Source organism: Scardinius erythrophthalmus (assembly GCF_964197995.2).
Source record: "Scardinius erythrophthalmus genome assembly, chromosome: 15".
Lineage (NCBI taxonomy): Eukaryota > Metazoa > Chordata > Actinopteri > Cypriniformes > Leuciscidae > Scardinius > Scardinius erythrophthalmus.
Window position 1 is genome coordinate 37538272 of NC_138235.1, and position 18749 is coordinate 37557020.

Genomic DNA, 18749 nt, shown 5'->3' on the forward strand with positions numbered 1-18749 from the left:
CGGTTATCCGCGGACTTATCCTAATGTGTGTGCCGTAGCCTAATGTGCCAAACACTCTTACATCCACAGACAGATAGGTCACTGAGCCAATGCGTATTAAACGCCAGAGAACCGCTTGTAGGAGAGGGGAGGAGGCAAAAAAAAAAAAAAAAAAAAAAAAAAAGGAGAGGGGAGGAGGCGGGAGGCGTCGATCATTCCCTATTGGCTGTTTCGTTGTGCGTTGGGAAGGAGCCATGCATAGCCTATAAAGCCAACCGGCACGGTGAAGAAACTCAAACGGGGATTCAGCTTTGAGCAGACTTGGATATTTATTGAGCAAAAGATGAAAACCATTGTCGCTGTCAACTTGACACTTTTATCAGGTAAACTATAGGGTGACCGGGAGCTTTGTCCCGCAAGACGTAATCCGTGTCCCGCATTTCAATCATGTCTGTATTATTTAAGTTTTAATAGCGATAGATTCTATTTACATTAAGTGAAAATAGCGAAAGATTCTATTTACACTATGTAAAAATAGCAGTAGGCATAGACCTATTTTCTTTGCAATTGGCTAAGTGTAGGCTAAATAGTAGGCTAGTTAGATGCTATTTTATACTCGTTATAAATAGTGGCAGATAGGCTATTTGCACCCCAGTGTTGTTGTAGCCTACATGAAACGCGATTATAACATAGTGTATGATTATATTTATTAAGATTATTAAATGGATGCCGCCTTATAGGACTCTAACCGATAAACACTCTATCATTAAACACACAGTAGAAACTTCATTTCATTTCCACTTTTATATCTTATATTTTCTAAATTTTTATTGAAAATAAATGGCTTTCCGAGCTGATAGTGATGGGAAAAAGTAGAGCGAGTTCGGCAAAAGGCGGATTCAAACTGATGCTCGATTTGCTTCAAAACTCTCCGACACGAGCTTTACCGCAACACTACCGCTGTCAAAATCATCTTTCTGTCTTCCAGTTTTGACTGTCCCAACCAGACGCCAGTGTGTGTGAAGAAGGGCTATTCGCACTTGGCGTAAAGACACTCCGTTATTCCCCCCTGAAATTACAATACCACAACAATAAGAAATATAATACTAAAAAACCGATTGCCGTTTAAATATGCGCAGCCGTCATGTTGTAGCTCGAGCGGGGAAAATAACCAAGCAATGCGTTGTTTAATAGTAGCCTAGTATAATAGTATTGTATATCCAGGGGTGCCGCCAGAAATTCTGGGCCCTATGGAAACCAAAATTTCTGGGCCCCCTACTTTTTTTACAGATAAAATTTAACCCAATAAACATGCCCTGTATACTTTAAAAAAGATACTTAGCACACTGCGTAGTTAAAATGTCAAGAAAAGCCTACAAAAACAAGAATTTTTTTTTTTTTGTATAAGTCAAACACACACGTAATAACCATATTATTTCTATTGGCCTATTTAGTTTTCTTAATATAAAATATTAAAATATCTATTTTGTAAACTCCTTATAGCCAATGGTTACTACAGACACATGCTTTATTCAGTTTTTTATATATTTTTTTTTTCTGGGGCATTTTATTCATATTAAGAACGTCAAGTTTGACATAATCGAGCGTAGCAGCAGCACTGTCACTTCACAGAACACACGACACACACGGCAAACTGATTTTGTGATTTTTGAAGCGTATAGATTAGCCTACTTTTTGTTTTGTAAAGTTATCATCATGTGGCGAACACAGTAGATAAGACGTGTTGAGAGGCTTCAATCTTCGTGAAGTTTCGCGCTCAGGCTCACCTTGTTCAGCTGAAGGTCCTTGCACACTGAATGTGAATCCGAAATTTTCGCATAGGCCTATGCGTTTTTTCGTACCGTCATTCTGTGGCTCTAAACTGTCAAAACACCATTCAAATGCTTGTTACGGATGCGAAAAACGCAGAAAATCGAACCCGATCCAATTTATTTATTTATTTATTTATTTTTTGACGGACGAAAGTTTCGGAGGCAGTGTGCAAGTATGATTGACATAACGTGAGGTTGTATTTATTTTTTTACGTGCTAAAATATCGGACGCGAATTTCGCACGGGGGGAGAAGGAGGACGTGGGTGTGCAGCAGCCGCTGAATCTGTGTAGAGCTATTTTTTACAGTCTATGGTGTAGAGACATGATAACCCAGAGATGTTATTGTTGGATGTAAATCATAATTCAGTAATTATTTTACTAAGCTAGCTAGATAAAAGCAGGTCATGTAGCAACAAAAATAAGTAACTCTGAAAGTTTTGGAATGAATAGGGCAAGCTACCTTTCTTTTTGAAAAACTGTGTGACATACTGTCGCTTCGGCGTTCTCTGTCTTCTCTTTCCTTCATTTCTTTCCGTTGTTGATGCCCTGACTTTTGATGTGACATGCCTGCGTGTGTCACAGTCTGCGCTGCATCATAGCAAGTGCAATAAGCAAGAGACGCTACACGATCGTAGCTCGGACAGCGCAGGTGGAATGAACCATTGTAAGGGGGAGGGGTGTGACTGAAACAGTAAATACATTATTTGTTTTTTTAAATATTAAATCTATGGTCAAAACGGACAAAATACACATTTAGTACATGAGGGGCCCTAGCACATTTAATGTATGTATAAAAAAGAGAAAAGAAATAAGAAAAGAAAAAGGGGGTCTGCTCTTCTGGGCCCTAAATCAGCCTGGGCCCTTAGAATCGTCCTAACCTTCCACCCCTTTACGGCGCCCTTGTGTATATCTCACACACGTGTCCCGCATAGTGCCGCAAAATCACTTCTACTGTCCTGCAAGAGCAATAAGCAGGAGCTCACCCTGAGATAGACTGTTGATTTAATCTGCGGATACTCGGATACTCGTAGGCTATAACCAAAAGAAACGGTACTGTCAGATTATTCCTCATTATTCTAATACAGTGGTTCTGATTTGCAGCTCTGGTTGTTGCTGGGTCGAAGTTCGAGGCGATCGATGGACAGAATGTTACAATATCCTTCGACATCGATGAAGTGGAGAAAGCAGATGAAGTAAAGATTATTTTTAAAGAAGACAAGAAGGAATATGCTGTAGTTATTGCGCAGAAGCCTTGGGTCTATGATGATCCTCCAGAACCTGGAGTTTCACTGATAGTTGGAAAAGGACGTTTATCTCTAATCATTCAGAATGTGGACATCTCCAGATCAGGACTATATAGAGCAGAAGCCTACACTGGAAAGAAAGTGTGTGAGGGGAATGCCACGCTTGTTGTCAACAGTGAGTATATTACTATAATATCTGTATGTCTGTAATGTACAGAATCAGGATTATGTGATGGTCAGGATAAGAGTCATTTCATTTGCAGTTTTTAATCCTCTAATTGTTTCTTATTCTTGTTGTATTTTACAGACGCAGTTTCCTCCAGCCCAAAACCTTTCAGCTCCTCTGACCTCCAGTGGCTTTATGCTTTAATTCCTCTAGTTGTTGTGGTCTTAGGGGGCGTTTGCTTCTGAAAACTCAGGAGGGCAAGTAGCCTATACATCATATACATAATCCACCCGCAATATAACTTCATTATGTACCGGACCTCTGGGACCTTAATAACCCTGTGTGTGTGAAGGCATACTCAGAGGTTTCAGAGAGCATAGGCCTTTCCGGACGATATAAACACCTCGATGCGCACTTTAGCTGAGTCTCCGGTCTGCACTAATGCGATCTCTTCTTCATGACATTCAAAGCAGCGTTTTCCTCAGAGGAAGACCTCAAGTGCTTAAAGTGCTACTGATTTAGTCAGCTCTGAGTGAAGAGTTTAAGGATGAGGCAGAATGATTGTCTATCTATTAACAGGTTAAAAGATTGTGATTCATCTGAACGTTAATTCATTAATTTGCTTGTTTTTGAATGTTTAAAATAATGTCAAAGAATGTAGTTGAAATGCAATATTCCCTCTAATGTTTTTTTCTCACCAGAGTAAAAAACAAACCAGACCTGTACAGTATGTGGTTACAACATGCAGTCATAACGTAACTTTAATGTCCTATTTCTATTTGATTGGACCGATGTAACTGATGTACATTTTTGAAGACAAGCAGTTTATTCAGAAGTCACTCTTCTGTGCCCATCATTTCCACCACTATTTAAAGCATGATGACATTTTATTTAATTTAATTTCTTGTTGTATTGAGCTTTTTGGCTCCAGTGTTGCCAACTATTTTAAATGGAAATATAGCTAAAGCTGAAAAACACTTGACAACACTGTTTGGCTCACAATCACATCATGCTCTTTCTGTGAAACCTGTAAACCACATTCACTGGTTCTGAATCACTCACTAACTCTATAGCCACACTAACTCTGTAGCGACACTAACTCTATAGCCACACTAACTCTATAGCGACACCAAATCTATAGCCACACTAACTCTAGCGACACCAACTCTATAGTGACACTAACTATATAGCCACACTAACTCTATAGCTACACTAACTCTATAGCGACACCAACTCTATAGCCACACTAACTCTATAGCTACACTAACTCTATAGCCACACTAACTCTATAGCCACACTAACTCTATAGCGACTCCAACTCTATAGTGACACTAACTCTATAGCTACACTAACTCTATAGCGACTCCAACTCTATAGTGACACTAACTCTATAGCTACACTAACTCTATAGCCACACTAACTCTATAGCGACTCCAACTCTATAGTGACACTAACTCTATAGCGACACTAACTCTATAAAGACACTAACCCTATAGTAGCGACACTAACTGTATAGAGACACTAACTCTATAGCCACACTAACTCTATAGCTACACTAACTCTATAGCAACACCAACTCTATAGCCACACTAACTCTATAGCTACACTAACTCTATAGCCACACTAACTCTATAGCCACACTAACTCTATAGCGACTCCAACTCTATAGTGACACTAACTCTATAGCTACACTAACTCTATAGCGACACCAACTCTATAGCCACACTAACTCTATAGCTACACTAACTCTATAGCCACACTAACTCTATAGCGACTCCAACTCTATAGTGACACTAACTCTATAGCGACACTAACTCTATAAAGACACTAACCCTATAGTAGCGACACTAACTGTATAGAGACACTAACTCTATAGCCACACTAACTCTATAGTGGTTGACCAGAGCGCTTCAATTATTTCTCATTTACTAGATTACAATCGATTGGCTTCTCCACACATTTTGCGCCCGTCCTGCGCAGCCGAGACATGAGAAGTATCGCTTATCTTAGACGGAGTATTGCTGAAATGTATAAATTAAGCTTTGACCTTTTTATTTGGTTTGGTTTACATGATGTCTTGTAATTGTGTTTTTCACTAAGCTCAGTTTTCTGTTGTTTTTTTTACAGATCCTGCATGTTTTTTTAAAAATGGGAACCAGTTGCAGTGATTGTGTGTCCGTCGCCTTGAAAGTTTGTGTAGAAAACTCTGAAGATCTTCTTACAGATACCAGAGTGTCTTAAACCACTATATCATTCCAATCACTTGTTCAAACTCTCAATCCAAATCAGATTTGTGTTCATATCCGATCATATTTAGTTCACATGAAATACGATTTACAAATCTGTTTCAAGCTACATTCAAATGTGGTTTGAAATCCTATTGCAGTCTCATCTCTGGAAATTGTTTGTCTGACCGCTCTGATTGTATTTTATGAAGCTTGTCACTTTCTCATGCCACGTGAAACTTAAACATAAGCCCCCGGTTTCACAGACAAGAAAACCCCTCGATGGTGCTGGTGTTATTTTTTGGCCATATACACATATATATGCAGTTATTCCAGAAAATGAAAGACAATCACTTATATCAGATTCCAATCAGAAATAATCTGATTTGGATTGAGTGTGAATAGCCTTTGAAGCCAATAAACCTGCCAAACTGTCGGATGCATTTTTTTTCACACATAAATTGTATGATTGTTGATCAAATGACTCTTGTTGCATTAAAGTCGGGCAGGCTGCTTTGACTGTTTTCTCATCTGACTGGTTAAATCACTTCACTTCACTCCACATTAGAGAAATTAATATCTGTCTTTTCACTGTTAACTTGAAGCCGTAGCTTTTCAATAATCAGTTATGTGAGTGTTAGAGTGTTAGAACATGATTTTATCAGTTATCTTTATTCTTTTGTATCATTGTTTTGCATTTTAAGTGTTACTTTTGTTTTCTTTTGAGTCTAGTTTACTTTTTAAGAACTGGAAGGGACAGATAAAAATTAGCCTTTTTTGTATCTATTTATTGTATAATTTTCTTGTGTAATGAACACAGCGTTGTCAAATAAAAAGAAAAGAATAAAAATCAAACTTGGATTTTCATGAAAATGTAGATTTACACCTTCACAACACAAATTATATAGTTTAAATTTACTTATGCATGCTGCTATTTATGCAACGGATATTTTTAATGGCTTTTTAAGAAGTAGGCTACAATTACACATTAATTGGTTGAGATTGCAGGTTTGATGTATCAGAGATGAACAAAAGCTTCTATATGGATCTTCAATCAGATCCACACATTATGATGCACCTCAGGATATGCATTTACTTGCAGTCTTAATGAAAGAAGGGAAAATAATTGACCTGAATTTAGTTATTTGGCCAAAACAGCCCTACATAGCTGATAAATCAAGAGATCACACATGTAAAGCACACTCCTCTTCATTTAAAGGAATAGTTCAACCATATGAAAGTCAATGGGGTTCATCAACTGTTTGATTACCAACATTCTTCAAAATATCTTTCATACAACATGAGATGAGAGTGAGTAAATGATGAAGCATTGTTATTGTTGGGTGAACAATCCCTTTAAGCATCATGTAAAAAGCACATTTCCTCACTCTTTTCCCACATAAAAGAGCTGCCATCAGCACTTGTGAGTAAGGGTTGACTCGAACTGATTGATATGCAGAATAGAAGCTGCAGTTTGTATCTCCGCCCATAATGTCTCATTTCAGCAATTCTTGAAGCTTGATCACTGATCGATTTATATCAGATCGAGCAATGCAGAACTCCAATACAGTGAGTTATTCAGATATTTCATAGCCCGGTTTAATACCAATCTATTCAAACTTTACTCAAAAATATTAATTAAAATAAATGCTATAACTAATGATATTATGCAGATTGATATTAACAGATTTTCTGTTTGAACTCTGAACGTTACAAGAAAACATAAAACCCTGACTTTATAAGTAAACAGCCGATATGCATGTTAAGCGACTAGTTAATAGTGCGAATTAGACCCTAAACTAAAGGTACCTTTTTTTAAATCATACACTCATTGGAGGCTGAGCCCCCCTAAAATTAAAATCCTAGAATCGCCCCTGATAATAATTAATAATTTCTGAACATTGACTCTCAGTCTTTATTCACCCTTTTCTCAGTAGAATTCATAAAAAAGAACAGTATATAGAATATCATCTAATAAGGGCTCATTGTAACGCAGTGTTACAACATGCCCCGCCTGCGCAACTGGGATTTAAACCCGGCTAGTGTCTTCTGCTGGTTAGATCAGCATTAAACAACCATCTTTCAAACTTTCAAATAACAGATTTAAACCCTCTGAGGGTATGATTATTCTTTATTAATCATTTTTTAACACACTCGCGGTCAAAACATGAGTTTAGTGTCATTTGTTTCTGAATGAAGATCTGCACTGAAATAATAGTGTGTTTAAGTTGATGTTCATCTTTTGTAGAAATGGATCATGTTCCTCTCTCTGTAGAGGAGACCCGAGCAGAACCGGCCCAGAGTTCAGTGCGGCCATGTTCATTCACACACGAGGAAGAGTGTGTGTGAGCGATGATGAGGATGATGATGACGACGATGATGAAGAGTAGCAGGACAATCTAATACAAATTCACATTTGTATTGATTTCCTATTAAATAGTTTGTGATTCAAAATAAAGCACTTACTAAAAAAACTGAAATATTGTATTTGTTTACATGCATGTGACCAATAACCGACAGCAGATAATGTATCTGCAAAGGTTTTGTTAGATTATTGAAATATGAACTTCAAAGTAAATATTTTAGCTCAAAGTGGTTTGACTGACAAAAAAAGTTTGGGAATCCCTGATTCAGAGGATATAATAGTTTCACTGCAGGCCGATATGAAACACCTGATGCCTTATCAAATGTTCCTATTTTTAATAAGAATTTAATGTGTGCAGATCAATCCATCTTTTATTAAAACAATCAACAAACACTCATATTCAGATGTATTTGTTAAATCGCCCGAGTTGAAGATTGCAGTGTTGGCTCTGCACATTTTGTTTGTCTTTAAAATGTATTTGATAGCGTTCAAAAACTCTAGTTACATTTTGGTAACTAAATAGAATTTTATGAAGTTTAGTGACAACATGTTACAATGTTTACATTGTACAATGACTGGTAGGATACAGTTTTTATTATTGCTTGACAAAAATTTCAAGATTTCAATTCCATTCTTGTGATTTGATTCCGATTTTGATTCAATATTGACTAATTTGGATATTGTTTATTTTAAATTTTATTTAAAAAAATAATCTCACCTAATGCTGTAAACATAGAGGGCCCAATATGCTGGTATTAAAGGTTAAAAATAACAAATTATAAATATAATGCCGTTTTTATAATAACAATTATTTAATGACATAAGTAAAAATATAATAAATATGTAATATAGTACTCAGCAAAATCTCCTCTCTAGCTATTTTTTCTATTCAATTAACATGCTATGGTCATTAAATGGCTTTCCTGAGGTAGGCTAAATGTAACGTTATGTGACATAATTGTTCTCCTGCTGTTATATTGACCTCTTTCCGTGGTTGAAAAACACTAATTGGTCGAAATTATGTATACTTTCAGTAAGTTGTACTGCATCTTTAAATAAAAAAGTAACAGATGATCGGTTCACGTGCACTTGAACTGAGGCGCTCAGCGATCTGTCACGTCACATTTACAAGCGTCAAACGTACACTCACCTAAAGGATTATTAGGAACACCATACTAATACTGTGTTTGACCCCCTTTCACTTTCAGAACTGCCTTAATTCTACGTAGCATTGATTCAACAAGGTGCTGAAAGCATTCTTTAGAAATGTTGGCCCATATTGATAGGATAGCATCTTGCAGTTGATGGAGATTTGTGGGATGCACATCCAGGGCACGAAGCTCCCGTTCCACCACATCCCAAAGATGCTCTATTGGGTTGAGATCTGGTGACTGTGGGGGCCATTTTAGTACAGTGAACTCATTGTCATGTTCAAGAAACCAATTTGAAATGATTCGAGCTTTGTGACATGGTGCATTATCCTGCTGGAAGTAGCCATCAGAGGATGGGTACATGGTGGTCATAAAGGGATGGACATGGTCAGAAACAATGCTCAGGTAGGCCGTGGCATTTAAACGATGCCCAATTGGCACTAAGGGGCCTAAAGTGTGCCAAGAAAACATCCCCCACACCATTACACCACCACCACCAGCCTGCACAGTGGTAACAAGGCATGATGGATCCATGTTCTCATTCTGTTTACGCCAAATTCTGACTCTACCATCTGAATGTCTCAACAGAAATCGGGACTCATCAGACCAGGCAACATTTTTCCAGTCTTCAACTGTCCAATTTTGGTGAGCTCATGCAAATTGTAGCCTCTTTTTCCTATTTTTAGTGGAGATGAGTGGTACCCGGTGGGGTCTTCTGCTGTTGTAGCCCATCCGCCTCAAGGTTGTGCGTGTTGTGGCTTCACAAATGCTTTGCTGCATACCTCGGTTGTAACGAGTGGTTATTTCAGTCAAAGTTGCTCTTCTATCAGCTTGAATCAGTCGGCCCATTCTCCTCTGACCTCTAGCATCAACAAGGCATTTTCGCCCACAGGACTGCCGCATACTGGATGTTTTTCCCTTTTCACACCATTCTTTGTAAACCCTAGAAATGGTTGTGCGTGAAAATCCCAGTAACTGAGCAGGCGGCCCGTCTGGCACCAACAACCATGCCACGCTCAAAATTGCTTAAATCACCTTTCTTTCCCATTCTGACATTCAGTTTGGAGTTCAGGAGATTGTCTTGACCAGGACCACACCCCTAAATGCATTGAAGCAACTGCCATGTGATTGGTTGGTTAGATAATTCCATTAATGAGAAATTGAACAGGTGTTCCTAATAATCCTTTAGGTGAGTGTATTTTTGTCTGAATTTCGTAATAAAATTGACGGAATCTAAGAGAGAATTAGTTTAATATTAAAAGTACATCTTTGCTCCGCAATTTTTCTGTGCGTGAGAAAATGGATGTGTGGGGTGAGAGCGTGTGAAAAGTGTCAATTGCGTGAGAGTTGGCAGCCCTGCCAGCTCCAGCACACTCCTCCTCCTCTGACCTCCAGTGGCTTTATGCTTTAATTCCTCTATTGTTGTCATCTCGGGGGGCGCTTCTGAAAACTCAGGAAGGCAAGTATATACATAGCCTATATCCACCTGCTGTATAACTTCACTATATGCACCGGGCCTCTCTAGGACCTTAATGGACCTTAATGGTGGGTACGGCCCTGAGTGTATAGGCCTGCAGGTTTCAGGTTTCACTTTTGCTGAGTCTGCACGCACTAATGCGATATCCAAAGCGGCGTTTTCCTCAGAGGAAGATCGCGAGTGCTTTTCTCATCTGACTGGTTAAATAATTTAACTTCACTTCACTCTGCCACATAATAGAAATGAATCTGCCTTGTTAACTTGAAGCCGTAGCTTTTCAATAATCAGTTATGTGAGCATTAGAACATATGATTTGTCAGTTAGGCATATCTTTATCCTTTTTTATCATTGTTTTGCATTCTAAGTGTTACTTTTGCGATCTTTTTTCTTTTAAGTCTTTATGTTGCTTTTTAAGAACTGTCTGGGACAGATGAAAATTAGCCTTTATACTGTAAATGAATAAAAATCGGACTTGAATTTATTTCATGCGATGTTGATTTATAACACAAACATTTTGATTTTGTGGCTCTCTGTGATGGTACCACGAGCCGTCGCTCATTGACCGATCGTAGGCTTCTGGTAGAGAACATAGGTAGAGAATCATTTAAACTGTATTTGCAAGTAGCCTAATATTTTATTTTAAAATGAGCAATATGTCGAAAACGTCTCCACTATAGTGGACCTAATGCATAATTTCAGCAACAATTCATACTATTACAGTAACTGTTGTTTTTGAAAATACTTAATCTGCAGTAATGTTTTTTACCGTAAATAATTATTTGTGTAATTAGAATGTGTGTTGGAGCCAGTGTTATATGTATTTTGGGGCAGTATGTGCACTGAGGGTTTTTTAAACCGGTGTTTTACCCTTAGAGTTAGAAGGTTGGTGGGGGAACGCATACAGTTTTTACCACACAAAGCTTGATGTTCACCGTCTGAAGTATGTAACTGTTTGCATTTTGTTTAAAAAAGTAACCAAAGAGTTGAGATCGACTACAAGACTGTTGGTGTGCGTAAAGCGTGTTACATAACCAAGCTATTGGCAGCAAGCTGCTGTTACAACAGGAGATAACACAATATTTGCAAGTAAATATGGATTAAAGCTATAAACCGTTAATTCGCCAATTTTAAATAATTTTGGATTTTGGGAAAAAACTACTTTTTCGCACTAGTCCTAGGTTTTTGTAGAGTGGTAATACCGAACTCTGCTACTTCGCTTTGCTTCGTAAACAGAGTCTGGAATGGCATAATTGAAAAGCGTTTTCTTTCTCGCGGGGGGGTTTGGTTATGACATGGCTCAGCCGCATGATGCGAAAACAAAACCATCGAGCGAAATACCGGAGTGAACATGGCTGTGAAAGACTTTTGCAGATTATGTGAAGTAAATCTATGCATCCCCGGTACAATCAGCTTCTACGTCACGGCTCTCAGCCCGCCCTCTGTTCGTTGATTGGCCGGCTGTTTTCAGGCCGGAGCAAAACTGAGAGACAGGTCGCTGTCTCAGACTGAGTACAGAAGCGAAATGAAATTGAGCGGAAGTACGAAGTCTGACGTAGTCAGGCTAAGGTTTTTGGCCCAATCGGAGCCACTCCAGTGCAGCAAGATTCTCTGGAGTCTGATTGTCAATAATTATCAAGAAAAGTCTAAATTTCGCTGCACGGTCGCTAGGGGGTGCCAAAATATTCTACATGTCAGCTGCCACTTTTACAAAAATGGCTATAACTCATGAACGGAACTAGATATTTTCGCCAAACTCTGGACACGTGTATGAGCTCAATCTGAGGTCATGACGACTGGCCACCAAAAAATATAAAAATGTCTATAACCACCACCCAACCATTAGCCCAAATGACTTGAAAATTGACACACACTGTCTTGTACGAGATCTAGTCTATGAGGACATTGACTTATCTCAAAAAACATGGCCGCCAATGAAATTTGAGTAGCTATCAGACAAGGTTACCGGAGGCTGATCATAACGAAACTTAGTGAGCATGTTGGACCCTAGTAGGCGCTAACTAGTTTTATGGCTCATAATTACGTGATGCATATCATTTGTTAGATCTCCTTATAATAAAAAACTTTGCCTCAAGAACCACTGCTGTCAATCAAATCGTTCATTACATTGTCTTGATTATGTTTAAAACCTACTTTTGCAAACTAGTCTTCGCCCGATCAGAACCAAACCAGTCCCTTACAATTATCTGGACTCTCTAGATCAATAATTATCAAAAAAAGTTGAACCTTTGGGTAGCTATAACAGGGTCATTTAGAAAATGAGCATGGCAAAATACACTCAAAAGACTATAAATCCTAAACGAAAACTTAAAACTTTACAAATCTTGGTGAGCATATGTGACATAACATCATAAACAAAAATGCAAAATTCTATGGAAATCGGACCATAGGTGGCGCTATAACTGTCAAAACGTTTTAAAAACCATATATTTCCTTAGTAAATTGCCTATATTGGCTGTAAATGGTATTTTCCCTCTGTGACTTAATTGGTTACATTCTTGCTAAATAAAACTTAATGTATTTTAATGCTTATCTGCTTAAAGGCCTTAAACGCTTGAACCCCGATAAATGCTGCTCACAGCTTTAATATTTTATTTTTTAAATGTGCAACCACCTTACCCAAAATATGTCACGGTGGCTTTTCCAAACTCACACTTGGCAAGGTTAATTGTTAAATTGGCTTTGGCCAGACGTACAAAAAGTTCTTTAATTTGGTCAAGATGTTCGGAACAAAACAAAACAACATCGTCTAAGTAAGCCTTGCATCCTGACAACCCAGACAGTACTCGATTTACCCACCACTGAATCTGAAGCATTTCTGACCCCAAAATGCATAACCGTGTACTGCAGGAAACTATCAGGTGTAACAAAAGCAGGCAATTCCTTAGCACAAGATGTCAAGGGAACTTGCCAATAGCCTTTCAAAAGGTCGAATTTGCTGACAAACTGTGCAGAGCCAACACGATCCACGCAATCATCACTTCTAGGTAAGGGGTAACAATCAGGTTTTGTCAGTGTATTAACCTTCCTGTAGTCAGTGCAAAAACGATAAGAATTATCGGGTTTACTTACAAGAATACAAGGAGAGCTCCAAGAGCTAAAACTGGGTTCTGCTAAATTATGAGAAAGTAAGTAATCCACCTCTTTCTGAAGCTACTCCCTTTTTACAGGGTTTACTCGATATGCATGTTGTTTTACAGGTTGAGCCATACCAACGTCAATGTCATGCTCAATGAGTTTGGGTAGGGATATCAGAAAAGAGAGAGGGGAATGAACTTACCAACTTAATTAGGCTATATCTGTCTCCTCTGATTCAGACAAATAAGAAGTCAAATTAGCAAGAACTTCAGAATTGTGGAGTCGCCCTTCCTCGAGAAGGACTGTTCATTTCATCCGTAGCTATTGGACCCGAATTGTCCCCCATCTTCTCAGATACTTCTGAAGTGCTCCGACCAACAGTTGTAGTAGTTGACACAATATCAACAGACAGAGAAGTCACAGGAGTCATAAGGTTTTAATAAATTAATATGACAAACCTGTAGTTTATTTTGGCAGTCAGGCATGTTTAATAGATAGTTGTTATTGGGAAGACATTTTGCAATCATATAAGGTCTAATAAACCTAGCCTGGAAAGGACTAGTCAAAACTGGTAACAATGCCAGCACTTGGTCACCTACTTGAAATTCTCTGAATTTAACCTTGCAGTCAAATAATCTCTGCATCTTCCCCTGAGACTTACCTAATTTTCATGGGCAATAGCTCTAGCTTCATAGAGTCGGTAACGAAAACTACTTGCATAATCTAAAAGATTTTCTGGCGGATCAGACGTCTTCCATTCATCTGCCAAGACAGCAATAGGGCCCCTGACAGTGTGTCCAAACACTATCTCATTAGGACTGAAAATAGACATACAACTTGTCAAAGCCTTTAAAATCGATTTAGCAGTAATGGATCTCAAGGGGTAGGCTGCAGGATAACGTGTGGACTGACACATTACAGTGAGTAAATAAGCTTGTCCAGCCTTAGATTGTGATAAAGGACCAACGCATTCAATAATCAAATACTCAAAAGGAGTTGTAACAGCAGCAATAGGCTGTAAAGGAGCCAACGGAATTTTCTGGTTTGGCTTCCCGGTCATTTGACATGTATGACAGGATCGTATAGTTAATCACATCACGTTTGACTCTAGGCCAATAGAATTTTCTCAAAATCTTGTCATAGGTCTTTCGTACACCCATGTGACCAGCGACGCCCTCATGAGACAGCTGCAGGATGGCTTGACGAAAAGTAACAGGAACCACAATTTGGATCCTAGGATCTAGTAAAATGTCAGAACGCATAGGTTGTTTCCTACAGAGAGCAATCCGTTTCTAAGAAAGTAGACAGGAAATGAGTTCTGGTCACCTCTTCCTTCATTCACCAAAGAAAACAGATCTTAGAGGGTGCACAGGGCCGGCCCGCGGCATAGGCAAATGCTAGGGGCGCCACTAATCCATAGGGGCGCCAAAATGAGTGAACGAGTGATTTTTTTTTTTTTTTATAAAAAACAATTTTTACTAAAACAATTTTAAAACCATTTATTCGAAATACTACAAAATAAAGCAAGCAAAACAAATAAAATAAATAAATGTAACTAAGTCCCCCGACTCCGGTCCGGCACATCAATCTTCCCCCGCCCAGCGAGTGCTTGAAGTGCGTGAGAAACAGAGCGCGCGCGATCAGTTGTTGGTAATTTGTTGTGTAGCGTCGCCTCTAGCCGCATCCAATGTAGACAGCATTGCTTTTGTTTGAGGGCGCTTAACACACTCAGGCTCCCCTGTAGAAACGGGCCTGGCAACTATGGGGTGAGATTTCGGTCACAATTCTGCGCGCGCAAGATCACATTTTGAGCGTGCAAAAGGGCATTTCGCACGCGCGTGAACTGAGTTTTGCGGATAAATTTTCGTCTCGCAGATAAGAAAATATTGCGAGCGAACGAAAATCAATTTTGCATTTAAAATAAGTATTTGGATGTGCGCGGACGTTCTCTTTCGCGTGTGCAAAGTTTCACTTTCTTGCTCCTTTCATACCAGCCGTGAGCGCTCTCTAAGCGCAGACGGCTCGCTTGCTCAACACAACCCAGCCAGAGCCATAGAGAGACAACTCTATGGCTCTCTCTATGGCTCTGAACCCAGCGTTACAATATGCCATAATTCCAGCCAATCAGAGATGAGACTGCTAAATTCTGATTGGCTGGCTTGAAAACCAATCACAAGACTCCCTGCATCACCGACTGCGGAAGAGAACTAGTGCAGTTGAGTAAAGTTGGCAGTAAATTCACAGATTCGAACTTCCCGGGTCAATAACTCGTGAGCTAAACGTTGTTACTGCACAAATAACACCTCTTTTTAATCGCAGTAATGTAGACAAGCAGCTACAACCTAATTTTCCCCCAAACGAGCTTTCCCTCGCAGTGGACAAAATACATTGATCTCTATGCACAGGCGGCAGCGAGACAGATCCGAAGGGACCGTCTGCAAAGTGAAAAACCCGAAAAGCGTTAGGCCTACAACGAAAACAGTCAATAACTTCACTGTCACACACTATAGTGTCATCAAATTCAGTTCACACATCACTGCTGTCCTCAAGGGCGTAGATTTGGTTTGAACATTGGGGGGGTTGAAGTTTGGGTATGCCTCCTGATGCCTCCTTTTCATGTGATCATGGTATAAATATTGGGGGGGTTGTAATGCATTGATTTAAATATTAAATCATTTGATACATGATACAAATACATGATACGTGCCATAGTTTAGTGGAAGATTGCTACCATCAACTGGAAAACAAACACTTTTGCTTGTGCTTCATGAATAGTTTGTGCATGAATGACATTTGGACGATGACATCACTGTTTTATCCAGAGTGGCTATATATAAATGAACTAAATTAATAACTTATTTACAACAAAAATAAACCATCACTGAACTTACTTAAGCTGGACTGACACTATTTTCTTCTAGATCTGCTGTACAGCAGAAGCAAACTTTTTTTGTATTATTTTCCTGTTATCACTATAAAGCTGCCTTGAAATAATCTGCCTAAAAATAAAAAAGCGCTATATAAATAAAGGTGAATTGACTTGAATGCTAGATGTAATGCTCTTGCTATTTGTGTTTAGGCTGTAATGTGTGTGTGTATATATATATATATATATATATATATATATATATATAGGCTAAATAATCATGAACACAATGATGGGGTGAAATGGGCTGTGATGCATGGGGCACCAGGTAAAGTCTTGCCTAGGGCAGCAAATTGGGGTGCAATCTGACTGCTGTTCTTTATAGTTCATCTCGAGTTACACTATAAAGTGGAGATAAAGAACAAGCATTAACATGAACACAGTCAAAAGAACTTTCAGGGATGGAATCAGACTTTTCCACATTGTCAATGACAGACTGTAATTCAGACACAGGGATCTAATCTCCAGTACCAGTAAACACAATATTACTTTCTGGCTGAGAGGAATTCACAGAAAAAATAAAAGTATTACTAAGAATAGTTTCCCTTTCGTCTGATCTCATTTTCTTGGCCTTGGCTCGAGTTATTGCACATGCAGGGAGACAGACAAGATGCAGTCAGGGGAGTCATACATTTTTCCTACAACAGGAACTACTAAAGGCGGAACCCAACCATCTGACTTTACCCACACATTTCCCCCTGCTAAATCATTTCCAAGTATGAAATTGACACCAGGGACAGGAAGCACTGAACGAACTCCCACAACAACATCACCTGACACAAGCTTTGTGTTAAGATGAATGCGGTGTAGAGGAACTTCCATAAACCCCATCTCAAACCCTCTAATACATGAGTTCCAGTAGCAGTACTATCAGACAAAGGCAGAAGTCCTTCCAAAAAAAGGACTGTGAGGCTCCCGTATCTCGATGCATACAAACAGGAACAGTCTTCTCAGAGCCAGGCAAAGACACGGTCCCTTCTGTAAGAAATGGTGCATAATCATTATGACTCTTATCCACCTCAGAGATATCCTTCTGCGTTTTCACAAATGGAACAGGACTATGGTTCTCACGTGATGTCGAAATGAAGCCGACAGTTTAAGCAGATCTCTCTTTTTTCTTAAGAATCACACAATCAGAAATTTGATGTCCTGCCTTTTTACAATAAAAGCAAACAATCTCTCCTTTAACATGTGTAGCAACAGCATGATCAGGGTAAAAATTAGAAGCAACATTTTGACTCTTACCCAAAACGCTCATCTTAGGCCAATGCAGATCATTTAAATGGCTAATCGAACCTCGGTGAGTAAGAACAAATTCATCGGCTATGAGAGCAGCATCTGACAATTTACTCCCCTTATTATCATTTAAGTACATAGCGACAGCATTCGGTACACAATGTTTAAACTCCTCCAAAAGTAACTCATAAGCTGTTCCTTAGTGCTTACTTTCATTGAGATACACCAACGATCAAACGGTTTCTTTTTCTCTGGCAAATTCAAGATAAGTGCACTTCTCAGATTCAAGAAAAAACTTCTAAATCTCTGACGATATGCCTCAGGTGCTATTTCATATGCTTGTAGTAGTGCAGATTTAACAGTTTCATAATCACGGCTTTGCTCAACAATTAGCGCAGAGTAAACGTCCTGTTCTCTCCCTGTTAAAACACATTGCACCAATAACGTCCAAAATTCTCTGGGCCATTTTAGTGACTCTGCGACACGTTCAAAATGAGAAAAATATTTCTCTACCTCTCTCTCAGAAAATGGCGGTACCATCCTAATGTTTTTAAAGACATCAAAAACAGGTGCAGCAGAGACTGATTCATTAGAGGACACGGAAGGTGGAGTTTCAACTGTTTTTGCATTCAGCTCTAACTCAACTTTCCTCAACTGAAAATGTCTTTCATCCTTTTCTGTTTCAAACTGCAACTCCATTTTTCACATCTCAAACTGCTGTTGTAATTTCTTTACCTCAACATCTCTCTCTAACTCTTTCTCTTTCAAAACACAAGCATCACGCTCGGCACAAAGCTTTTCCGCATCAACACATGACTGCTTTTCTTGGAGAGACATCTCACTAAACTTTACATTTCTGTCAGTCTCATAAAAAGGAGACGTTAAAGATTCATCAGGGTGAGGTAAGGAGAACACTCAGGGTCGTTATAAAGTTGATCTTCATCTTTTATAGAAATGTATCATCAGGATGTTCGAGGAGACCCGAGCAACAGGAATATGAACTAGATATTCACATGTTTCTTTTTGTATTAAATAGTTTCAGTGATCACTT

At 38.9% G+C, this 18749-nt stretch overlaps 1 protein-coding gene across 1 annotated transcript; it reads left to right on the top strand.

Annotated features, from left to right (window-relative positions):
- The first annotated feature begins 287 nt into the window (after positions 1-287).
- LOC308702771 (uncharacterized protein) lies at positions 288-6315 on the top strand. The gene is made up of 4 exons (XM_081385847.1): positions 288-362; positions 2914-3231; positions 3364-3479; positions 5350-6315. Exons 1-3 carry the CDS (start codon positions 323-325, stop codon positions 3465-3467), a joined length of 462 nt encoding a protein of 153 aa, XP_081241973.1. The 5' UTR covers positions 288-322; the 3' UTR covers positions 3468-3479; positions 5350-6315.
- Positions 6316-18749: the final 12434 nt, after the last annotated feature.

Bases quoted from the DNA above. Each gene is read 5' to 3' on its own strand.
- LOC308702771 (XM_081385847.1), top strand. From the start codon at position 323: ATGAAAACCATTGTCGCTGTCAACTTGACACTTTTATCAG. The intron at 363-2,913 runs GTAAACTATAGG...TCTGATTTGCAG, and splicing joins CAACTTGACACTTTTATCAG to CTCTGGTTGTTGCTGGGTCG. The intron at 3,232-3,363 runs GTGAGTATATTA...TGTATTTTACAG, and splicing joins TGCCACGCTTGTTGTCAACA to ACGCAGTTTCCTCCAGCCCA.